The sequence below is a fragment of the Xenopus tropicalis genome, chromosome 8, assembly GCF_000004195.4.
Source record: "Xenopus tropicalis strain Nigerian chromosome 8, UCB_Xtro_10.0, whole genome shotgun sequence".
NCBI classification, from domain to species: Eukaryota; Metazoa; Chordata; class Amphibia; order Anura; family Pipidae; genus Xenopus; species Xenopus tropicalis.
Genome location: NC_030684.2, coordinates 46,715,491 through 46,742,224, shown reverse-complemented (window position 1 = coordinate 46,742,224; position 26,734 = coordinate 46,715,491). Strand labels below are relative to the sequence as shown.

The following is a 26,734-nucleotide window of genomic DNA, read 5'->3' as shown; positions in this document are numbered from 1 at the left end:
ACAGAGTCCAGCTGCAAATAGCCTAACGGTAAGAACCCACCAAGTGGTTGAGTCACCTGTGATAGATCTCTGACAAACTGCTCCTAAAATGCTTTTCACCAGCAACAATAAGAGTCGCCCATGGAAAGCCCTTTGCATTGCTTCGGTAATCCCACCTGCAGGCAACTTTGTGCGACTTTGGAAAAACAGTGGAAAAACTTTTCAACTGCCTTGTAGGTTCTTACCCTAAATGGGTAATGCAATCAAAGTTATAAAGTTTGCACTAAGTCTATTAACCAGTTACTACCAATCACATATTTGCTTTTTAACAGGTGACTAATACATGGCAACTGATGAATGGTTTATCATTACCTCTTAATAATACAAATGTGTACACTAGGCAAATTAATGTAAAGGTAAACGTTCCCTTTAAATAACTAAATATTAATATCTAGGGAACCTGCCTATGAAATGACTTGTTATTAATCTGTTTCTTACTGAATCTATGAATCAATGCAGACAAGCAATGTTATGTCCAGTTTCAAATGTTAATCAGGTTTTTTAATATGTTAGATACACATCATTAACTGGGAAGCTTTACACCGTTTAAACCTAACTTAGAAATGCAGAATTTAATAGAACTCATTATAACATGCGTTGGGTAATTCCTCTCACTGACGTGGCCCAACTCATGGGATGAGGCTTGTGCATCCTTCTTACAGCACTTGCAGGAGGCGCTCATCATGGATTTCTTTGCTGGCAGAATTACAGGACCCAACATCTCCAGCACTGAAATAGTGATCTAACATCACTGCTTTCACCTTCAGCCTGTAAAGCAGGAGACACAGTATTTGCCATGGCCCCCAGTCTCAGTGGGCCTCAGTGCCTGAAACAGTCCTTGGAGAAAGACAGTGACAGCGTACGTTGTTACCGGAGAAAAGAACATTAATATGATTTCATATACAGACTAATAACATTATTGGGCTTTGCAAACTCTCCTTAAACAGTGAGGGAAAAGGACAATGTGCTACAGAGACATCTGGGGATCAAGGAGTTAAGTTTATACTTTTTGTCCACATAAAAACTTACACTAAATGAGCAAAGTGCCTTCAAATTGAGCACAAGGTCTCCGGGGCGCTTGCAAAGCAAACAGCATCAAAGATCCCTCTTTAATTTGATCGAATATGCCTTATCAGCAGAAACTGGGCCAGATTTAAGCAACATAACAGGAAGACTTCACAGTTTAAGCCTGATGGGATTTAATGTACTTTTTTTGCAAGAAGGGCTGAGCTCATAATATTTTTTTTAAGCCTTGAGTGACTTGATCTTGACAGCTGACCAAAAATTCACCAAATATACAGTAACAAAGGGCAACATGTCTACACATAATTTGTTCAAATAGTATATATATATATATATATATTTTTCTAAACAAAACAAAATCTGTATAGCTGAGAATGTTCCCAGTAATCGTACTTACCCTAAAAGTAATATAAAACCCTGTCTCTCCTAGTCTCTTCTCTATTTGAACTTTCAGTTCATTCAGCACCTTGTGCCATATGTATTGTATGTTATTACAGCCAAAATTGTTTTATACATGCTTTTCAAACGATCTTGGGCCTTTTACTCAAAGTCATCATACTTATTATCTCTCTTATGCATGTTTATTACAATGGACAATTAACAGAAAGATGTCAGACAAAGGTAAGGGATTTGAGTGAGGAAAAGATCACAAGCTAGACCTTTTACCAGAACCGAAGCAGTTCAATAATACAACAGCCCATTGCCAGGCAGCCTGCAGCCCATAGGGATTCTTGCCCACTATAGGTGGGATGCTAAGAAGTTACAACAATATCTAAAGGCTTGCAGGTTGCCTCTCAGTGCAATAGCCACTGCATGATATATTTGGTAGGCACCGAAGATTGTAAACTTCACTGGAGCAGGGAATGAAGTGACTGGTGAACAGGTGGTACCTGAAAAGCACAGTAAAATATATTGGTATTATATAAAGGATTATAATCTTAATTATTGTGCTCTTTTATTGCACCAGGGATTTGAGGGGTTTACTGTGGCCAGGGACAGATTTAGTTGTGGTGCGCCCCTAGGCCACTTGTACCCCTGCCCCCCTGCACTCTCCTCCAGCCTTGCTTTTCTGCCTGCACCCCCTCTTCCACCACATCTCCCTTACTGATTGGCTGCACTGGGGACTTGCTGGACAGGCCCCAGCAAATCCCAAGAGAATAGAGTCAACAAGGAGGAACCTACCCAAAATGATTACAATCTCACTTTACAACTAAAAAGTACAGGAAGAGATTTTTTAAAAAGATAATTAGTGTAGAACTTTGCTTTGTTTTCCCAGAAGCAGCCTTTATGTAACAATGTGACTCTTTTTAATTACCATATAACTCAATGCATCATTTTTAGTAACACATGGCCAAGAGAGAAGTCACAAGGGGAAACCACAGAAGCGCTGATTTGATCAATCCAATAATAGACTTGGCACAAGAACCAGTGTAGGATTTTGTCGAGAAAGTCAGAGCAGTTTTGGCAAGTTCACCCCCACACCTATTAGATATGTTCTAAGTTCAGGCTTAATGTTGAGATGGTAGTGATTGGTTATCAGCATAACTAACTACCATTCAGTTGCACACACTGTGAACAACTGCTCACCATTAGACTAGTAGAGATCATGACACCTTTTCTGAGAAAAAAAGCCATTCCACCATAGCCATGCTATATTTTGTGTTTATTCCTTATTGATAATGTAAACCTACATTGTTAGTGCCAGTACCTTTCCTAAGAAGAAGGCATACAGGTGAGTGATAGACAAAACATTATTTGCAAATGCAATTACATGTATATTGTCTAAAAACAGTTGTCCCATTGGGTCACCCACACTGTATGATTTGTTTCACTGAGAGCAACCATATCAGATTCCTCGCTTGGGTACCACTGGTCACACCTAGTTGACCACATACATGCATGACTTCAATCACGGGACATCCCCCAGCAAGTCACAAAAGTCACACTAATGTTGTACGGCTGGGGTGAGTCACTGCAATATGCTGATACAACAGTCTGTTAGACTGTAGTTCACTTACTTTGCTACAAACACAACCTATAACAAAATAATGTATACACAAACACAGCACAAGATTATCTGTCTGGCCATATGACATGCTTTAGAAATCATATTGTACTTTGTCTATATATATATATATATATATATATAATGTTACTTATTTTTAAAGGAGACATATTGTGTGAAAAATAAGAATGTGCCGCTGCAATATACATGCTAAACATAGAAGGAATATCTTCAAAAAAGTAGTGTTTTGGGTTGAGTTATTGAAGATTTCTGCAAAAGCCCATCTGTTCCAGTTGCTGCTTCCTTTCCCATGCTGTGCAGGGGAGCCAGTGGCACTCAGCACACTGCACTGTAGGATAGGAACCAAATAACCAACCAGCTGCTAGGTGGACCTGATAGGGAACTGAATCCTATCTCTGCTTGTGTCACTGCTGGGCTGTGCTTCTGGCAGGGACAATTAGAATGTGCCCACCTCTTATTAGAAACACAGACAAGGACCATCTTTCTTGAAAAGAGCTCAAGAAAGGGGCCATTTTTAAAGTTACTGATCATTTTTAGCCCATCAGCACCATATATTATTTATTATTGCCTACGAGATTAGAGGGATTTTCATTTATTCTATATGTCTCCTTTAAAGATCCAAGTGTTTATGTATGTAGAAAGATAATTATTTGCAATAAACACTTCAAGAAGACAGAAGGTCATTGAACAAGTTGACCTAGATAATGGTTTTCATGGCAAGTTTGATCGATATGTGCCCACTGATTTGCTGCAGTGCAGTAGCTGGAGTTTCTATATACAAATTAGGGGCAGGAGGGTGACAAAGGATTCAGCAGACCCATCCACTCCTGGGGGAGGCAACAGTATTTTCTTTTTCTTTTTGGAGGGGGGCAGTAATGTCTACTTATGTCATTGTTCAGGAAGGACATTTGGAGAGGGCTGAGTCCTGGCCCCATACTTCAGTCAGTACAGCTGCATTTAAATTGCATGATTTTGCAGGTCTATTAGAGCATAACTACAACCACAACAGCAGCATTGCCCAACAGGGGGCCCAGGGGCCATGTACTGCCTTTCTGGGCTCTGCTACGCTGTATTTCTTTTATTTATGTATTTTCTTTTATTTAATGTATTGCATTGCCCTGTTTTTTCCATTAAAATTCATTGTATTGCACTGTAACGCCAACATGAAATCTAACATGCAGGTCTCTGGAGCAATCAGGGGCCCCATGTGAGGCATCACAGCACTGGAGTGTATAGCCCTGCGGTAAACAATAGTGCTAATTGTGTGCAACTAGTCACATGAAAATAACATTGCATGAAAATAATAAAGTCACCAGGGTGAGCCAGACTTAATGACAGCTCCATGTAAATATTGATCTGGGCCCCTGCCTAACAATGTTACCAGGGATTGTGACAAATTGGACAACGGGGCCATAAAATCGAAGTCAGATTAATGGGGCTGTGCAGAGGGAAAACAGATATTACTGTTGTAATGGGGGGGGGGGGGTCTTCAGATATTCGATTCTCGTGATTGTCACTCTGCCATCTCCACTGGCAAACTTATTATGTGATTAAACTTCAACTCACAGCACCCTGGACAGTCTGTGGCTGGGAGTTATGTGATTCAAAAATATCTGGAATACTGCAGTCTATGGTTCCTTCTATGTTATCTTTATCTTCTGCATAATGGCTAGAAGTAAAATGTAATTCTGATTAAAATTTAATGCTGCTTTTCCCCGGGAATGAACATTCTCCGTGCGGCATGCCAATGTCAGCTTTCTCCCACACGCCAGTTCTGTTACAAAAGCGAACGCGGCTATCCTATTATAGCTACCGTAATGAAAAAACAGGATTAGGCTTCTAATTTATTTATTTGTTCGGCTTTAACTCTTAAACAGGCTACTTATATAAGTGATGTGTTTGGAATACTAATGCAGCAGTATGGATTTCATATTCCAGCTCATCATAAGTGGCACGAGTTTGTTTAGCTCCATTGCCATTATAATGTGATGCAGTGGCTAGCATTCTTCTTGGAGGTACATGGCTTCAGCACTTAGGGGTTATAATAATAAACATACATTTTGCCTTATTTCAGTAACACCTATCAATCAATCACATGTTTGCACTAGTAGTGCAACAGCTTATCAGTTGCTATGGATTACTGGATGGGGCAAACTTTCCAATTAGTTTGTTTTTTAGCAGATAACACCTTAACTTCTCCTCCTACTAATATCTACAGTCTTCCACTGGCTTCTGCTTCTTCTTAAAAATTTGCAAAATGTAAATGATCCATAGCCTCTGATATGCAATCACTGATATAATCACTGGCATGTACTTTGGTTTCAACCATCTCTCAGGGTTATATATTTAAGGGTGCATATTCACTTAAACTTGACTGTCAGTAAATATATTCTTAGATCAAGATAATCTTCTGTATTATAAGACATTATGGGCCTGATTCACTAAAGGGCGATAAAACGTGTGCTATTTTTATTGTGCGCTAAAATTTTTCCCGCGGCTTAATTTTGGCGATTTTTCACACGATTCACTATAAGCATACTCGCGCTTTTTTACGCGCGATATTGCATGCGTTATTTAACTCGCGAAGACTATTTCAATGCGGTATTTGCTGGTACATGTGCTAAATTACGCCCGCGAATAGTCACCGCATATGAATGGTAGCTTAGAAATAGTGTATAAAAATTGTCGCCGCGTATAAATGGTGTATATAAATATTAGCCACATATAAATGGTAGCATATAAATGGTATCATATAAATAGTAGATGCTTATAAATAGTAGCCACTAGTGATGAGCAAATGTGTTCTGGTTATCTTTAGTGAAAAATTAGCAAATCTTTCGAAAGATCCACGAAACGGCAAAAATGTTGTGCGGGCAAAAAAATTGTTGCTGTGACTATTATTTTTTGACGCTTGTATAAATTTTTGTATGTGCGGTGAATTTTTGCGTGGCAAATTTTTTCAGGCGTTTTGCCATTGGCGGATTGTTTTGCGAAACGCATGAAAAAATCCGCCGCAAAAAAATTCAACGCACGTCCAAAAATTTGCTGCGAATCCATGCCTGGCGAAACATTTCATCACTTGTAGCCAAATATAAATAGTCGCGCAAATGAACGCACGCCATGTTAGCCATACACGCCAATACTTGCAGAAAATTACTGTATTAAAAATGAACATTTCGCTGCAAACTGGCGGCTGCCTCACTCTAGGGGAAACACAGACTTGAATAAATAACACTGTAAGTCCATATTTTATTGAAAAAAATCATTTACTGTACTTTTGTATAATTTTTCGCCTGCCTGTAGTAGGTGTTAATTTTCGCATAGCCGAATGCGATATTTAGCGCGCAAAAGTTATAGTGAATCATGCGATCGTATTCTTTTCAGCGCGGAAATTAACGCATGCAGTAAAACTAGTGCGAGAAATAACCCATGCGAAAATGGTGATTTTTCGCACGCGATAATACTATGGTGAATCGTGCGCAAATTATTTTGCGTTTTTTAACGCAAAAAAGCGTGCGATAATTTTTATCGCCCTTTAGTGAATCAGGCCCTATGCCTGAATACTGCCATCTCCTCTCTCATTATTATCTATTAAACCATAGAAGGGTATTTCAGAAAGCAGAATTCACACAAGGTTGGAAAGTCGTTTACCATGGGAAGCAATGCCCTGTGTCTGATTCTGCCACTCAGCATAAAAAGACTGTCTGCCACCCCCACCCAAGGCATACAGTTATGGCTTCCTTCTGACGGCTATGGGTGCTGATAACAAATTAGTACAGTACAGATATGGGGTCTATTATCCAGATACCTGTTATCCAAAAAGCTCCAAGTTTCAGGAGGGTGATGTCCCATAGAATCCATTTTAATCAAATAACTGGCATTTTGTAAAATCTATTTTTTTCTGTAATAATAAAACAAAGGCAAAACAATCCTATTGGGTTTGTTTAATGTTTAAATTAATTTTTAGCAGACCTAAAGCATGGTAATCCAAAAAACCCCAGGTCCTGAGCATTCTGGATCACAGCCTCCATACCTGTAATAACTGGATACTCATGACAGTCACAAACACATACTGGGAGTAGTGACAGCGAACACAGGAAATTAAGCACAGACTGTAACCACCCAAAGGGACTTTGGTACCAGTCAAGTCAAGTAAGAAATATAGAGCGAGATCTTGAGCAATTCTACCGCTATATTCCATGACCTGAACATTGTCTTCTCAGAATTTATGGTGACTTCTAGTATCTTTTTGTTTTACTATAGGGGATTCAGTAGTCCCTGTGCAAATGTACCAGGGACAGATCAGTTCAGTTTCTTAAATCAGCCACAGAGAAATACATGGGAACTGGATGGCAAACTCAAGAAGCTCTGTTTCACTCTGAACGCAACTGCATTCAATCCTATCCTGCCAGCAATCTTGTTCTTTAATACATAAAGGTAAAGTACACGGGTGTCAGCAGGAATTTTCACATTCCCTCCACCTCTTTGGAATATTTTGTCTCTTTTTCCAGTAATACGGGTGGCTATTGTTAAAACACAAACAATAGTAAGCTATGGCAAACAATTGGCACTTTCTCCACATTGTATTAAACAAAAGTTCTAAGCAGCAACCAGTTTTATTACAGTGCTATGATTTCCTGACTCACAGCCCAGATCCCGCTGCTCCCACAAAATGTGCTTACCTCACAGATGTCTTTCAAGTGCTTAATATAGTGTCGCTCTGTGCTCATGATTTCATTGATGACGTTGGCTCTCATCTGATCTCGGTTTTGAAGTGTTCTGCCAATGCACAGGCAATCGGAGGTGGGGTCCAGGTGCCCATTCTGCACCTCGCTTGTCCCTTCCTCCACGCCATCTTCTTGGTTCACCCAGAGCTGTGGTGAAAGAGGGTTCATTTTCAGAGGCAACGAGAACATACAAAAAAAGCTAGAAAAACTGTTAGCAGAATAGCAACCTTGGTTCCACAAGAGGAGTCAAATCAGCCCAAAGCACAGAATAAATTATAATTTAGCCATGTTTATTTGCAGTAGCAGCGGGTAGGACTTGTTGCATTAAGTGATGTTAACCAGGAACTATGTGTATCCCTTTGGGCTGTGAGAAGTAAGAACTGGCCTTTGACATTGGATCTTATATTTTTTTCATCTTGGACACTCTCTCCTAAAGTCCTGGCATAGCTTAATCACTCTGGGCCTTGTGCATATTAGTTTATCCTCAATGTCACTACCACACAGCTAGTCCTGCTACAGTTTCCCATATTCATTACAATTAAGTTAACGGGTCAACACAAACAAAACATCATCAAGGGTATGGTGAGACCGACTATAAAGGAGTCAAAAAGACACAATCCTTAAAACTGATGATGAGTTGTTGCCAGAGATTCAGGTCCCTAGCAATGAAGGTTTTACTGATTGAGCATGCGCTTTCAATCTTGAATAAAACTCCATTGTTCTCTGGTTTTCTGGGCATAATCTTTCTTTCTTGTAGTTTTCCTGTACTTCTGTTATTCAATTACAAGAATTATGGCTTAAATGACCAGGGTGGTGTGGTCTGACATCACTGGGTCTGTGGGCAGCGGGAAACAATCACCAATGGGAAAACTTCATGCATTGTAGCAGTAGAAACTACTTTTCTCAGAGACAAATATCTTAGCACTACCAACAAAATGCTCATATCTTGGGTCAACGGAAAACAGACAAAGAAAAAGACATATTAGCCTATATTTTCCATACTTTTTTTACAAACTGTTTTACTGTAAAACAAACAATGTTGAGGCTTCCACTAAAGATGCAGTGTTCTTATTGGCTGGAACGTGTTAAATGGAAGCTTTGAACATTCCCTAATTTTCAGCTGAAGCAGAAACAATGGGTCTCTTCAAAAGAGATCCAGGCTGAGACTGGGTGATGCACACAGCAGCATTCCTGCCAAGCCCACTCAGTGGATACAATAAGCTAGTAGAGCAAAGCTTGACCAGAGCACTCTGCCACGAGACCCAACATGAAAAGCAAGGTCAGAGAGACCTCTTCAGCTACATAACAAGCAGATATTTTGCATTAATGAATTTCTGCTGACTGCTTTTTCAAAAGAGCTGTTTATTCTAAATCAAAGGCACCAGACTTGGGGCACATGGTCACATTAGATCAGTCTCAGTGAACAGCAGAGGCTTGTTACGAGGCCAAACCTTCTGAGAAGCTCTTCTAACTGAAACATTGAGCTAAGTGTCCCTTTTATGCACCTGTTAAATATGCTGGGACACCTTCCTAAGGCACATTTGCTCCAAAACAAGGGCCAATGTTTCCCTATTTGTAATCTATTTTCAGCAATCTTAATTAGAATCTACCACATCACTGGCATAGAAAGTATAATTTTATTGCCGTACGCTAAATTGAAACAGTTTATAAAAATCTTTCTGGTCTACTGATCATCATTATGGACTCCAGATAAAGATCTCAAATCTACCCTTTGGTCACCTTTGCTCTACCCTTACAGAAATACAGCTATAGTATTGATTATGTGGAAACCCATCATCCAGAAAGCTTTGAATGATAGGAAGGCCACCTCCCATAGACTTTTAATTTTTACAAAGATTTCCTTTTTCACTTTAAAATAAAACAGTACCTTGTACTTGATCCTAATGAAGATATCATTAGGGCAGATGTACAGAAGACTGTCACTTCGTAGGCTGGATGCCATCAGCTCACGTACAGACTTTTGTGTCCTTGGCATCTGTAAAACTGCTGTATATGTTATATTAGTAAAGGTATGGGATCTGTTATCCAGAAACACTGAATAATGGGAAGGCCACTTCCCACAAACTCCTTTTTAAACAGTTGTTAAACATATTTTTTTTACTCTGTAATGAAAAAACAGTACCTTGTACTTGATTCCAACTAAGATATCATTAATCCTTATTGGAGCCAAAACATTCCTGTTGGGTTTATTTAATGTTTAAATGATGTTGATGTTTTAGGGTTTAAAGTATAGTGATCTAAATTACGGAAAGATCCCTTTTCTGGAAAAACCCTAGGTTCCAAACATTCTGGATAACAGGCCCCACACCTGTACAAATCAATTTGTACTTTGCTATAATGGGGTAATATACAACTGTATTCAACCTAACTTCAATAAATAGGTCTTTATATTGTTTTTATTAAAAAATGTTACATATGAGCCTGCCTGAAGTCAGTAAATCAAACTGACAGTCACTGTCAAAAGCCTTGTGTAATGAACTCCTCCTTATCTGTAATCCTGAGACACGAGCTGCAGCTGGGTGAAAGGAGGGGACAGTTTATTCAGAGCTCATTATCTCTGTGTAAAAAGAAAACTATTTTGATTGCTGGAGGGGGCGGTAGATTAAAACAAGCAACGATCCATAAGTACAAACAGAAGAAAATATGGATTTTTTCAATTCAAAGAATTGACAGAATACAAAATAAGTCCTATTTATGTGGCCCCTATTGAACGCAGGCATATATTGTCACTTTGTATAATACAATCCACATATTATAGATTGATCCTATATTCTCTTCTTAAAGGTTATTATATTTAAGAAAATACTATACAGGAATGTTATCCAGAATGCTTGGGACCTGGGGTTTTCTGGATATGGGATCTATCTGCAATTTGGATCTAATGATATGCAAGACCTTTCCACCTAGTGTTAGGGAATGTCACTGTGACACTCCAAATTTACCCAATTTCTTGTATGTATAATGCATATACATTAGAGCTGGTGGGAGGGTGAAGCTCATCTTTTCAGACCTCCCCTCAGGGGGAATCTGACAAATACTGCACTTTTATACCCGCAGCCAACGAGCGTTCATTCAACTGGGAGGAGCTTCCCAGTTCTGCCTCGCAACCCCATTGGTGCCTGTAATCTCTGCTTTTTATTGGCTGCCAGCCTGCCAACTTTTTTTTGCATAAATAAAGAAAATGTAATTCAGAGCAAGTTTCCAATATAAATTCAGGACATATTTCCAATGGGTTTAATGTTATTTGTAAATGTAATTGCAACTGAAAGCAGTATATTTGGCTGTTAACATTCTTGGCACTTCTGGTACTGACTCCTAAAACAATGTAGTAGTAGCCTTCTGGATAAAAATAAAGGATAAAAATACTGCTTTCAATTGCAATTACATTTTCAAACACAGGAACATTTAAAACCACAACACATTTTTAATTCAAGTACAGGTATAGGACCCGTTATCCAGAATGCTCGGGACCAAGGGTATTCCGGATAAGGGGTCTTTCCCTAATTTGGATCTCCATACCTTAAGTCTACTAAAAAATCAATAAAACATTAATTAACCCCAATAGGCTTCTTTATATCTTAGTTGGGATCAATTACAAGGTACTGTTTTATTACTACAGAGAAAAAGTAAATTAGTTTAAAATTATGAATTATTTTATTGAAATGGAGTCTATGGCTTTCCATAATTCTGAGCTTTCTGGATAACGGGTTTCCGGATAAAGGGTCCGATACCTGTATTTTCTTTCCTTAGACAAAACTTTATTTCTGAGTTCTTAATAGCTGTTGATGAAACTGACACTTATGTATTTGTGAATGTGATAGATGAGGTATATTAGATTGTAAGCTCCTCTGAGGCACAGACTGATGAGAATAGTAATCATATTTTGGGTGCCATTCTTAAGTGCCCACAGATTTATTTAATTACAGCAAATTGTGAAATCTACTCTCATGTAGCAGGTCCCATCTTCAACTCTTCTGAGACCATCAGCATCCACTCACTAATGATAATGTAACAGCTGAAGGAGCTTGCTAGTTCTGCATTGGCAAGAAGTGGGAGAGTTTAATTATTTTAATAAAGGTTATGTTTTAATCACTGTCACTTACATGTAAATCTGATTGCCTCAATTAATCTCTCTCAACTCCACATTTTTAATGAAAATAATAATCTCACAACAACTAAGAGAAAAACTCCAAAAACGGTGAAAAATGCTACATTCCGTTTTTACATTAATTTGCCTGTTCTGTGAATGTGCGACCTTCAGTAGAATAGTACCCTTGGGGCATATTAAACAGCCACTTGGTTTCAGTCAGTGTAATTAATTGACCATATCCACTGCTTCCATCCAGTTGAAGCTTATTTGGCCAAAAGAACATAGGTGGAAAAATGGTCACACTGCAGAGCTATGCTACAACTTTCAGTGTTGTATTGAACTTGTAGTCTGGTACCCATGGGGCAGTGCATTTTTCAGCAAAGAGGGGTGCTGCCACAGGGTATGAGGCCTATCTACAGCATTACGCATAAAGTACACTAATACGGTATCATTAATCTTTGCTGCTTTTTTCTATTTAGGTGTTTTAGTCATGACCTAGAGTAAATAATATAAAGTCTTAGAGTCGTTCAGACATGAAATTTGTGATTCTATTGTGACTTATGTAACAGTAACACCTCCCAGTGTACCTCCCAAATGACTCAATTTAGGAATCATGGACCCAAAAACAAATAGGGCTCAACGGAATGTTTGTGTTGTTTCTGGCAGGTCAGTGTCATGTGTGGGCAAGACTAGAAATGTTTGGGTGGAGTTCCCCTTTAATCATGTCACAGTAATTAGAATTTGCATTCTGCCCTAGTTAAGTTGTCAAAACCAATGGGTTTATCCTAGTTCCTAATCTGTGCAAAATACCCTTTAAAAGTATGGTAACAGAACTGCTAACAAATATTAAATAGCAAAGTAGAAAATATGAAGCTCAGGACAAGATAGTGTTCAGTATAACAATCAGAAAATGCCACAAAAGAAGGAAATATCACTCTAAATGGTCCCCAGTGGTAAAATCTAGAAGGGTCAAGCAGCAGGGGAAACCAACTGTTACAGTTACAGAAAGGTTAATGTGTACATTGGAATGGCGGCCTTCAGTATTTAAAAAAGGGCAAATCATTCATGTGTATTCATTAAAACCACCTTGGGAGCCCCTGAGGAGAGACTGGAGTAAGCGGCCCATGTTGCAGACTATATTTATACACAGATATATAGCAGCCATTGTTCTACAGTGTTCAAAGAGCTCAAGTAACAGAAAAACCTATTATGATGAGCATTCCTGCCTAGCTATAGAAGGAGAGAGACCTTCAGGCAGTTACGTTACAGCTATAAAGGCTATTCCCTGGGTACCCTTTTTATTTCTGATTTACTTTTTTCTGGTATCACCAGCATCTTTTCATAATTAATGGGTACCCTTTCCTCCTACACCGGAACCGATTAGTATGCCTCCAACTAGCACAGAGCCAACGGTATCCTTACAGCGAGTGCTAGATTTCACTCAGCTCAAAGTCTGCCGCTGGGGAATTCAACATTGGTTTGGAAAAAAGAAAAAACTTACCTTTATTTTTAGACCATAATAAATCAAAATAGGGGATCATGCAGCAAATATTTGCTATTTGTGCCTGGCTTTCTACATTATCAGTATACTAAGAACCTCATTCTGTATGCACAGGGACTAGGAATTATGGGCTACAGGCAACTTCATAAGCAAAAACTGTTTTTTTTGCAAAATCTTTCCTATAGTTTATTAAATAGAAAGGCACAGTGATGCAAAATTCAATCTCTACCACATGTCCCAGCATTACTAAATGAAAATCTGCCCCCCCCATCAGCACAGATAATGTCATGACTATAATACAACCACCCATACCACACATAGTTTTAGGGGTGTAACCACAGAGGAAGCAGAGAGGGACCTTAGTTAAGTAACAATTTCAACATGGGGGTGACCTAAGACAAATCTGTTATAGGGCAAATTAATATCTACTTGCCATTCTCTATTGTATATAAAACCCAACTTTTGGGGTCCCCATATTGGGGAAATAACCCACCTAAAAAGGGCCAGTTGGTAGGTACTATATACAGCAGGGGGTCTTTACATTTCCCAAGCATCCTTCTGCTTTCTCTACATTTCTGCTATTATGACACATCTATTTTCAGGCCCAACTGCAATATTTTAGCACTGTTAGGGTGAAGACACACAGAGCTACAAGTAGCTGCTACTTGTAGTGGCTATTAAAATAGACTATGCTGATCATTTACTGATAACACATGTCTCAACATGTGTTTTAGCAGATGCAGTTCTCAGTACTGTCTATGGCAGGGTATTTTCTGGCGTTCAGTAGCTGTGAAAAAGTAGCTGCTACTAGCAGCTCCGTGTGTCTTCACCCTTAGGGGGATGTTTACTTCTGGGCATGTGCTTCTATAACCAATGCTTTATTCCTTCTTGCTCAGCAAGAAAGTAAATGCCTCTCTGCAGCAATGGTGAGCCACAAGGTGACTGGTGATTGGCCAATAGAACCAATTGAAAGCTAAACCTTCTGCCTTATCCAATCACCATGTGGCTCATTTCTATGGGCAGAGATGCATTTACATTAGAGCTGAGCATATTCTCAGGGATGCCTATGCAGGGAATAGGGATGAAAAAAAACTGTAGCCACCCAATTAATCTGCTTTTAAGTTGCCAAGGTAAGTGCCTCTGACACCCAGGGAGCATTCCCAGTTGCAGGCTGGAAAGCAGCAGAATAGGAAGGCTAATAATTGAACAGCCATAAAGAAATAAAACATGAAGTCCATTTAAAATGTGGCTTCCTTAAATACAAAAGAATTGAAGGTACAAAGTGATCAATATAAATCTCATTTAGATGCTGGTCCTTGTTTCTAAATTAAGTCTCTTGAACTAAAAAAAAAGAAGGCAGAAGCCCAAACAGCAGGATAAAGATCAGAGAAGAGAGTAATAACTGCTATGGGTTACTAAACCTGAAGCAATATTTGCCCACTGAATACTTTGTTCGTGAATTAGTCCAGTTGTCTAAACTGCATTGGTGTAAACAGTTTTCCTGATTATGACCACAGGTATTCACTAGGAGCAACCTTATGATACAGCATATACTTTGGCTACATATTTAACTTGGAGGAAAACATCCCATGCCACCCCTACTGCCTGTCACTGACTTCAATATTACCCGCCTTTCACTCAATAATTAGCGTTTGTGTGTTTTGAGTTGAAAGCAACCTGTGACAGCTATTTTCCACTCAAATCAATAGCAGGTGGAACAGATGGCCCAGGTGTTTCTCCAGCAGCCAAAACGAAATGCCTGGATGGTTAAGGCCATAAGCCTTAACAGGATAAAATCCATGTAATGTGTGGTAGTATCCACACAATGTAGTATTAGGCTAATGCCACACTGAGCAGTTGTGGCATATTTCAGATGGCTCAAAAGCAGCTGTGGTTGCCTTCTGTGGTTCCGATTGACTTATTATTATCCTTTATAGCACATTGCTATACAGAGATTATTCATCATTCGCATCAGTCATGGCCCATGGGAAACGTGACGTTTGATATCAACCATAAATTAATCCTCTTCCTCCTTGCACTGTTTATTCTTTGCACCCAGGCAATGCTTCTACCACTGGGGGTGGACTGTTCCTCTAAATTGTATTAAGTTCCCTAGATATAATTTGGAGCACATCCAGACCCACCTTTTTTTATTCCCTCAACAAAGTTGACAGCCAGCCCTGCAGTATGTGCAGTGGATCCGTGTGCATCCCAAACAATGACGCTGATCCATGCTAATAGATGGTAATGTGGAAATCTGCAATTCTAACAGGCCCCTGCCATAGTGACAGATAAAACAGCTCACTTATGGAAGATAAGCTGCTAATGTAAGATATCATGATGCCAAAACAAAAATAAAATATGGAAATCCCGGGTTAAATCCTATGAGATTTTCCAAAAATAGAAGTGTATTTATTTGCGATTTGGCATAAAAAAGCCTAAGCAGGTCATTGCTAGCAGAGATAGAAGGGATACAGAGGCGGTGTTATAGGAACTGGTACTGAGACCCTTGGAACTGCTACTTTTCTCCCGGGTTAGGTACTCTTATAATAATGTTACATAAAAGAGACTTTCCCTGCATTTGTATTGACTTGATTATGATTTATGTTTTGAGGAAAACATGTATTTGTGCACTGCCATATATAGCCAGAGCAACTCTTATGAGTCAGTATTGCAGCTTTTATAACTAAATAGTGGGCTCATTTATGAATGTGAAAGCTGAAAATTTACGAATGGTTTATTTGCTGACCCCTACAGTTTTACCCACAGTTTTCTGTGATACCCCTCAGTGTTCCTTATGTGCACAAATTACAAATCAGATGCTAAATATAAGTGCAGTTATATAAATAAAGGTCTTGGAGCCCTAGTAAGAAATATAATGTAGGGCCCTTCTTATACACACATGCCCCCAGTCACCACCAGTTTGTTTATGCAATTCCCTCAGGCTTCCCTTAACCCCCTGTGTGAAATCATGCATTGCTACTCTGGTTTTACAAGGGGCTCACTGTTGGAACTCAACTTTGCTTGCTTGCAACTCTTTTTTGTGTCTTGTACTTGCTCCTCCCTGTGTTTGTATACAAAAGATGAGCTTAGAACCATATGCAGCAGAAGCCCATTTTTAACATATAAATGTGTAAAGGAAAAAAGGGGACAATGTTTCAGTCCCAACAGGAATCTTCAGGAATGTTCATATTCGGTTCAGACTTTGGGCTATAGTCATGTATAATATCTAATTACATCATTTTGGTGCATGCCCATTATAAATTGGTAAGGGAGAGCAGGGAATGGTGGGGAAATGCAAAAAAAAGAGGGGGCAAATGACAATTTAGTGCCCCTACTAATAAGTAGCCTCCCATTTTACTTACCCTGACAAAGCTGGCAGGAAACCATCCTTCTTCGTCGTCGATCTGACCCCACCACCAGTCCTTGTTGGAAGCATCCAGGACCTTGATGACGTCACCGGCTTTAAACGCCAACTCCCGGTTGGCCATGGTGACGTGATCCCATGCTGCCTCAGCACTTACAATATTTCCACCACTGATCAGCTGCAAAGATAGGAGACAGAGTATTTATTAGTTCAGCTCATCAGTGGGAGTGGTTGTGCCTTAACAAGGTAATCAGCTTCCAGAGAAAAGCCCAGGGGGCCCATCACACAATACAGGGGGGATACTGCAGAAATGCTCAGCGTTCCTCAGCTCACACCAGTGGAATCCTAATAAGCACTTACTGTAAGAGGTGAAACGTGCTAGTACAGGGTCATGAACCAAATAAGTCAATATATATTGACAAAATGGCAAAGGGAAAACCCTCCTGTTCTGGTGGAAAAAACAAAGTCACTTGGAGGGCATTAAACCAAAATACAAGTAACATTACTGGGTACAGGAGAAAAAGAGAAAAAAAACATGTTTTTTTTGCAGTTCATAGACTCATCTCTATCTAATTATCTATCTAGGTTAACAGTGCCACTAAATTAACCAACTGGAAAAGCCAATTCTTTAGCTCATGGCACATGTAGTGTTTCTCTGCTGGCATATCTCCTGTTACTGGCATGAATGGCAGCCGCTTGTCACAGCTTGTGACAGGCAGGTTTGGGCTGGGTTTTTGGGATAAAATAGCCTGTTTCTATTTATACCAATGACAGAAGGAATGGGAAGGTATCAGGCATTTTCCCACTATTTGAAATATGCCGATGGAGATACACTATGGCGGACAGTTACTATTTGTAAGGCTGGGCACAAGGGTAAAAATGGGCACAATCCACCATGTTTTTTGCACTGTGGTCTCTGCCCTGCATGTTATAGAATTTCCACAAGCCAACCCATGAACATAATCTTCCTGCGCTTTGTACCCCTTAGTGCTCTTGCACTTGGGGCCAAAGTAAATGACCCTTTACACATTTTTTAAGGTAAACTACACTAGACCGAGGTAGAAGCTAATAGGTGAGGAGATATTATAGGTTATTGTGCCAGGGGAAAATTTATTTTTCTTTACACAGGCCTGCTACTCTTTTATTCCCATAATCCTTTCACCCATTTCCTGCTTCTCTAGGTCACTAGCCATAGGAGACATGGCTGCAACAAGGGGGATCACATGTTTGCAGTTAAGAATAACAAATACTAAGCTCACATTGGTTAATATTATATATTATATCTGGGCTAATTTTCTCCATATTTATACAGAACACTATTTATTTATTAAAGCCTAGATAATGGCAATGGCCAATATTTGGGCTGTAATTATGTTTCAGCCATCCACATGCCCAACAGTGACTGTCTGTGGCATCTCTTTATTATTATTATTATTATTATTATTATTATTATTATTAACATTTATTTATAAAGCGCCAACATATTCCGCAGTGCTGTACAATAAGTGGGTTACATACATTGGACATACAGAGTAACATATAAAGCAATCAATAACCGATACAAGAGGTGAAGAGGGCCCTGCCCAAAAGAGCTTACAATCTACTCTGTTCTGGTTTTTGCAACAATCTACATATTGCCAGCCTGGGCCTGCTTGTGGGAATGTGATGGGCTTGGATGTGTCATCTGGCGGATCATGGTGTAGCCTGGATAGACAGGATATTGGAATCAAACATTGATTGATTATTAAACTGGAAGTGCTGGAAGATATCCTGAAATTCCCTAAAACCAACAGCCTGCATCAGACTTGATTTAATAGCAAATCTGTTTGTAGCAAACAGTTTCCCTTTAAGCTGCCTAAATCTTTAATAGAACTTAACTGCAAAAATATGCACAGGAGCCATTATCTTCCCTCTGCCAACTCATAATCACCATTACAAAAGATACTCAGATCATTTGAATAATACTTATAACAACTTTGCATAATTAAACAAAACAGCTTTTTTTGTGCTTCCGAAGTATAAAAGAGCTTATTAAAATACTTCAGGGCTTGTTCATCAAAGGGTTTTTTTGCCTATAAAATGGGGACGTTCTTAAAGGGCCACTGTATGTGCTTCGGGCAGGGAAAGTGCCAAGGCTGGAATAATGCTATGATATCTAAACTATACAAAAGCACCATTAGGATCTTTGGATAACATCATCATTTTCTTATAATCTGGGCCTGAATATGTAGCATTGTAAATAAATGCCCCACCATATAGAAATGTTGGATGGCACTGGCCAAGAGAATTCTATAACTGGCTGGCCATGTTCCCAATGCCATCAGGTCATGCCCTCATTGTGGCATACTAGGCCCTACCGGTCCAAGCTAGCTTCTTATTATAGGTATAACAGAAGAATGGGTGGGCTATGGGGAGTTGCTGAGTTTTCTCATTGGACTAAGGACTGCATCGACTTGGTGATGCCGTTCTCGGTCTGATGGCTTCTATACGTATCCTTGTACCTCAAATGTTTGGCCCTATGGCCAAACAATCAAATTAGCCCTATATCACCCACCTTAGGTGGGCATATCAGAAGAAAGGTCAGCTCATTTGGTAACCTCGCCAAACAACCTAATCTTATGGTATTTGACCAACTGTAGGATGAATTGGTGACATGAAATACTTGGTTTTGCCAGGAACGTTTTCAAATATAAAAAGGCATTACTGGGTATTAAAACCTTTTCATACTTGGTTGAGCTCATCTTATTATCTTAGCATTAGGACCGTCCAATAGAGTTTGTTCATTCCACCACCGCTCTCCGGCAACAAATAGGTTACATTTCCTTTTTGTTCCCAAATGCAGAATATACAAAGGAAAGATATTTTGTGCAGATTGAGAGGGCGCCTCTGTTCTGTTAACAACCCCAGCAAAAATTCAGTTTGATGTGTTCTCCCTGCCTCTTTATTCTTCAACACAGCAGGTAAAGAAAGAGACATTGAGTCAAGTCAGTGCGGCAAAGCAAAGCTAAGTATCCATGGGGCCCCAAGCAGCAAATGATAATGCCCTGTGCCTATCCAGCCTCCCTTAATACAAGAACAGGCCAGTCAAGTGTGCAGCCTGAATCTGGGATCAAATGCCTGGATTATTAAAACTTATGTCCAGTAATAAATTCCCATTATCTCTGCATTACGCACAAGGCATTAAAGCCCAACAGGAAAGAACTCTGACCTAGACCTTAGATATTTGCATACTATTCACCATAGGTTGGTAAAGGAAATATATTGTATACCAATCACCTCCATAGCTTCCAAATCCAAAAAAAAAAAAGCTTCACCTCCACATTTTATGACAGACTGCTCAGCTACATTGCTGGACTGTTTAATATTTTATCAGTGTCCAAAGAGCTAAATGCCAAAATTCAGGCCATTCTACAGCCTCCATAGTTTGGAGTTGACACTTCCATGCTGTTTCTTTGACTATTTTATATCCTTTAACTAAAACTTTCCTCTGGACAACAGCTCGGTCTCATTGGTGTTTGCTTGTGCAATGCACTGGGATTTTAAAAGTGTGCACAGATACTAATTTTTACACACGTAGCCTCACAAAGACTTGTTCCTGTTTGATTATTTGTGGTTTTCGAATTATTTAGCTTTTTTGTTTACCAGCGCTCCAGTTTGGGGTATACACTGTTATCTGGTTGCTATGGTCCAATTTAAGCTACCAACCAGGTAGTGGTTTGAAAGAAAGACAGGGATATGAATAGCAGAGGAAATAAAAAGTAATAAAGGAATAAAAAGTAACAATAACAATACAACTGTAGCCTCACAGAGCAATAGTTTTTTTGGCACTTGTGGTCAATGACCCACATTTGAAAGCTGGAAATAGGCAAGAGAAATAATCCAAAAGCTATAAAAAATGAAGGCCAATTGAAAAATTGCTAAGATTAGGCCATTCAATAACATACTAATAGTTAACCTGAAGGTGAACCACCCCTTTAATGATATATATTTTTCTAAATAGTTTAAATAATGATAGAATTTTACCATAAGAGACAGTTATTTTACTTGTGCTGCTATATATATATATGCTATATATATATATATACACACATATATAGGAGCAAGAGAGAGGGGGATGTAGAATATAAAGATATATATATACTGTATATATATATATTTTCTATTAAACGCATTTAAGATTTGAAATATTTTTGTCTCGCAAGCTGTTCCAGCTTATTTTGGGCTGGACAATCGCAAGGCTAGTCATTTTAACAGCCAAACAGCAAAGAGTATAATTATATTGTCAAATGGGGCTGTAGCGCTAAATAACATTGTAAGTAATTCTGGCCTGCTCTGTCTAGACTGTGTCACGCTTCATAATAAAGGCGGCATTAACTGATGGCCCAAGACATGCACAGAAAAGGCCAGTGAAAAGGACAAGGAATATGTAATGAACACCTTCTGGCGGACAGGCCTGCTGGCGGGAGATAACGGCACTTATGCTGCCAGGCTATTGTGCCCATGGTCTTCTGCAATGGCAGCCAAGCGCAGTGTGCTGGAGAGACAATCAGCGCCGGTACTCAAGGAGAGAAAGTCTGCTCCGAACTGACACCTGGTTCTCCCTCTTCTCACTTCAGATTCACTGCCTATTCTCAGATATAGGTCTCGATTAACCCTTACAGTTCAAGGTATTTCACCAATACAAACCGCTGTTAGGGCAGTACTGATGGTATTAATATTCTAACAACCATGCTGATCTCAATTATTATTATTCATTCATGGGATCTATGATAAAGAACTGATTGTATAAGTAGGACTTTATGGGAAATGGCAGCACCATAATTCCCAGCTTTCTGGAAACTGGGATTTTAGATATCAGATCCAATACCCGGATAGCTAAACTTTGCTCTGCCAAAATTAAGAGCATAAATGTATAGAACTGTTATAAAGAAAGACAGGGACTTATTGTAACTTATTGCTCTACAAATTGTAGAGCAGTAAGTTACATAATAATAAATGGCCCATGTATTTAGGCATTGAGACAGGCTTGACTTTATTTATCTTTTTTTCCCTGATGACGGCCTTTTCATCGAAACACTTTGGGCATTTATAACGATGTAACTTATTGGCAATAAATTATTTTTCTGTACCTTGCATATAAATTTGGGCTTGCAATGGTTTTTTTATGTTCCTATGTTCTATTTGGGTGCTCTCCACTTACAATCTTAGTACTTCACTGCAGAGCATGCACAACAGAAGTAGAATTCAATTCAATAAGTAAAAATACAAAATAATAAAGCAGGATTCCTATGGTCTGGTTACATCGACAAGCAGAAGTAGTAATGGCAAATTACCAGTCTGGATAATTCAATTAGGAAGCATATTGCATCACTAATTAGGTCTAAGGAATGTATTTTGAAGGTATATGTAAGTTTAAGGTGTATATTGCCATTTTTATAATGGAAACATTTGAAAATATATCTGTGGATCTATTCATGGTTCTATAAGACCCCAATCTGGAGCATAAGGGCCATTCACATTAGGACCTGTAAATACATGTGAACTGAGCCTCACTATTAAATACTGTCTGTTCTAGAATGAATTTCTATTTATACATGAACTATAACACCCTGTTGTCAGTTTAGCATAACAGATGAAGATGAACACATCTCCCAGGTATTATAGGAAATATATGGCATGTGCAAATGGCTCGTACTGATGGCTTAGCAATGCAGAGCCTGCATTCATATTGATCCTACTATGTTACTCCATTGGGAGCCTTCAAAGCTGGAGCAATAGATTCATTACATGCTCATGAAGATCTCATAAGGCAGGTAGGTAGTAGAATCCTAATGAAATGCTGAACGGGCTTGCTGTATAATTCACAAAAACAAGAAAAAGTTTCCAAGAACTTTACAAGTACTGTATACTCATGGCTCATTCCTAACTAAAGACTCAGCATTATTATGAGCCCCACCAGCCCAAAGATACACAGGTAACCCGGGTTCTTACTCCTTATCATTGCTATACTCTTGTTTTGCCTACCAGTGAACTGCTCTTCTGCAATTTTAGAATAAAGAGAACAAGGTATTGAAAAGAAAAACTAAAAACCTATTACAACCAATTACAAATAGCCTCAGAATATAAATGTCTACTTTTTTAAGGTGAATATCATATGAATAAAAGCACACCTCCTTCATTTTAAATGCAGAAGATTAACTCGGTGATACCACTAGCGGCGGGGAGGTGCTACCTGCTGACAACTCCATCATGGAAAGGGTGCTTGGATATGGCTTAGTTTGTATTAGCCAGCGAGCCATAAGCTGCCATTGTTAATGCATGCAAGCAAGTTTTACACAAAATCAAGTTAAAGGGTTTCCATCTCATGTAGATATGGCAGGACTGGATCATTATCTCACAGATTGCCTCATTTAATTACCACTGCAGATCATGAGGCGCTGTCTTTCTGGAAGTGAGGTGTCGGCAAAAAATGCTGTCTCTTTCTGGCTGAAAAGTGTATATACAGTATAATCTCAAACCCCTTTGAGCAAAAACAAGATATTGCAATGTCTTTCTATATCTATCTTTATCTATCAGTATCCAGATGAGAGATCTAAAAGGGATAATGTCACTAAACCAAACCTCCAGACATTCCTACCTAAAAAAGTATTTCCTTTCACCCTTTCCTGTAATCCCATGGACATTCATCAGGGGCCAACTAACCTGCCTGTATGTTTTTGGAGTACAGGAGGACACCAGAGAACCCAAGGGAAACCCATGCTGCTTAAGCAATAGAGAGAACACTTGGCACCAACTAATACCCATTACTATGGGAGGTGTTATGAGCAATACACAACCAATTCAGAATATGAAACTGATGCAAGGGATTTAGAGCTTGTTATCAAGTTTCCAGTTCTAGAACCCACTTATGGGTCAGCCCTAGAGCAGGCAAAGATGCCAATTTCGATCTTAAAAGATCCAGAGGCATTTTGGCCCCACCACCCATGCCCCTGTTCCTGTTCTACCCAGGCCAACAATGATTAGTCTCCTTGCTCTGCCTTTCTGGAAGTGAGGTGTCGGCAAAAAATGCTGTCTCTTTTGACTGAAAAGTGTATATATAATCTCAAACCCCTTTGAGCAAAAACAAGATATTGCAATGTGGATTTTGGGAGCCACTTCTATCAAAGCGACAGAGTTTACAGAAGCATCCATCACAATACAATCTACACATGGTTTCTCCAATGAAATGAAAGGGAAGTTTGACAAAGTGCCTGTTGCACCAACAATTCTGCCCCTCTAGAAAACACATAAGCAGGCCAAAGCCCTTTAGGTAAAAGCAAAATGTTGGCTGCTTTGCAGATGGATTTAGAAGCTCTGATAAGCCCTGTCCTTTTTGGTAGGGTAGTACTACAGTAATAGTAGGAATAGTCCACTATTGAAACTGCTTGCAGCCCTTACATTGCCAAACGCAATTGAAGCCATTCAGATCAATGCAGTCTGCTGCTGTGTATCTGTAATAAAGGCATCTCACCCAGCGCATCCACAGGCAATGCACATAGCAGGCTGATTCATGCATGATATCATGGCCATTAAATTTAAACACTTTGCATGCAGTGCCCACAGTTCTTTTAAATGTATACTGAGCCATTGGATCCCATTGTGGGGCCTAGGCCTTTTTGCAGGTCTTTCTTTATAACATGGAAGCAGCATTGAGCATTTTTAAGCTTTTGCTCCCGAATTTGTGTATGCTCCGTAGGAGACTTGCAGGCAACTGCTGCTGCTGCGTGACTCACTGATTGTAATGCCTCCTACGCTCCCCTGCCTACCCTGATCTATATTTAGCAATTCAGGCCAAGAATGTTACAGGATTTAACCCTTTCATGTGAAAAAAATCAGATTCACCCAGGTCTCATCTGCGGTAGCAACAGATGCCGAAATAGCCGCACAGCACCTGAGATACAGCAAGAACGCTGGGAGCAGAAGGCATGCAGAAAAGGAGAAAGGGAGATTTATACACCTGTAAATGTTTCTATTTTTTTTTTTTTTTTTTTTTTTAAATCAGTAGCAGACAAGAAAAAAATAAATCAAATCATATAATTGCTATATCTCTATATATTATACATTCATAATCAGGCTAATGATCCAAACAATCTGTATATGCACCCACTATAATTATGCTCCGCTGCCTATGAGCTGCGCTAGAAAAAGTAACAAAAATGAATTTATGAAATGTTGAACAGGACAATCCAAAGGCATTCCAAGCAGTTTGATAATAATAGTCTCAATAGCCTCAATAGGAAAAATTAAAAAGGGTTTCCACCCAAAAAGTAAAGAAAAACAAAAAAGAATTTCTGCATGAAAGAAAATATTATTCTAAACTTTCCAGTATCCATTTATTAAAAAATGAACATTGTTCTAACGTTTCATTGTTGTAATTGCCATAGAAAAGTAGTATATGTCTGTTTCTAGTGACTTTATGGATTATCCTGAATCTTTAAACAATGCAGCAATATAGCATTATTATAGATAGATGGGGCATACAGCCAACATACAGATTACATATAAAAATACAACCAATAAGCAATACAAGAGGTAAAGAGGGCCATGCTCAGCGCAGCATTCAGTCGAAAAGGGAAAGGGGGTATGAGCCACAGGGTGCTGGGAAATAATGTTTCAAGAGAGGGAAGCAGGAGCGGAGAGAACAGAAAGGGTCAGATAGACAGTGCTTTCTATAGCAATTACATTTACAAATAAAGATAAAAATGTTTAACTAATGTATACTTAAAAAGTTGCTTATAATTACATTGTCTTTCTTTATGCAATAGTTTTCAGAAAATGTGAAACAAGTGGGAAAAAATTAGATGACCCATTTGGTTGCATTATAAACAATGAATCAGTCTGGCTACATTCAATCAATGAAAATGGGTCCAGGCAAATCACAGTCACAGTGAAAAACAGTAGCCACATGGATACGGACAGCATGGTGGAACAATGGTTAGCTCTGCTCTCCAAAAGCATTGGCAGGTTATTTGGCTACTGCTAAAATTGCCCCTACTATGTGTGAATTTGATAGATTGGAGGCCCCAGTCCGTCAGGGACTGATATAAAATCTCTGCAACAGTGTCGGACTGGCCCACCAGGATACCAAGAAAACTCCCCGTGGACCTAGGTGTCAGTGGGCCCTCTTCTTCTATTTGGCCAAATGCATGGTCATTCCCCATTTCTGTATGGGAAAAAGAGATGGAAGGATGATGATGCATGATACTTTGGTAAGCCTTTCAAAGTAACTCCACAGCATTCACACCTCTGTGAGTTTCAGATGTCACCTTTCTGAAGAGTTACATAGTGCCATTGTGATTGGATTAGTGGAAGAGTATATATGCTGAGGACTTCCCATACCAGTCAGTTGAACTGAAGAAGCTGCTCGGATGAGTAGTGAAACGTCTTCAATGATTACCAAACAGTTGCTTTAAATTTATTTATACTAGATATACCATGACCTGGATGAATGAAAATCTTCATAGACAGATGGAAGGATAGAGAAAAGAGACTTGATAATGAAGAGGTTGAGGGAGAAGAGGCGTAATAATAATTAGTGGGCCAATGGTTCAAGGTTTTCTGCTGGGCCCCTGGCATCTCAGTCTGATACTGATCTGCAAAGCACTGTGGAATATGTTGGCGCTATGTAAATAAAGGCGTTTGGCTAAATCTAGCAGACAGGATGTGGCTGAATCCTGGATTTGGTGCAACACAAATGTGCGGCATTGATGTTGATACACTTACACCATCAGCATCACTAGATTGCAAGCTCCTCTGGGGATCTCACACAATACAGCAATTTTAAAATCATTGTGCATCCATATTTGATTGTGAGAGATGACAACATGTCTGTTTTCCATGCTGTCAACTTTCCGTCCCCTCATTGACTGGTGTCACTGGGAATCACAGATCTAACCACAAG

The 26,734-nt window shown here is 39.2% G+C and overlaps 1 protein-coding gene across 5 annotated transcripts in view; it reads right to left on the bottom strand.

Moving 5' to 3' along the window:
• Positions 1–26,734, bottom strand: part of arhgef9 (Cdc42 guanine nucleotide exchange factor 9) — a 216,215-nt gene that overhangs the window by 55,168 nt on the left and 134,313 nt on the right. For all 5 annotated transcript variants that reach the window (XM_012965915.2, XM_012965916.2, NM_001102956.2 and 2 more), the window contains 2 exons: positions 16,793–16,972; positions 7,771–7,962 (listed from right to left, as the gene is read on the bottom strand). In XM_012965915.2, the coding sequence (XP_012821369.2) occupies positions 7,771–7,962; positions 16,793–16,972 (372 nt within the window). The remainder of the gene's footprint in view (positions 1–7,770; positions 7,963–16,792; positions 16,973–26,734) is intronic.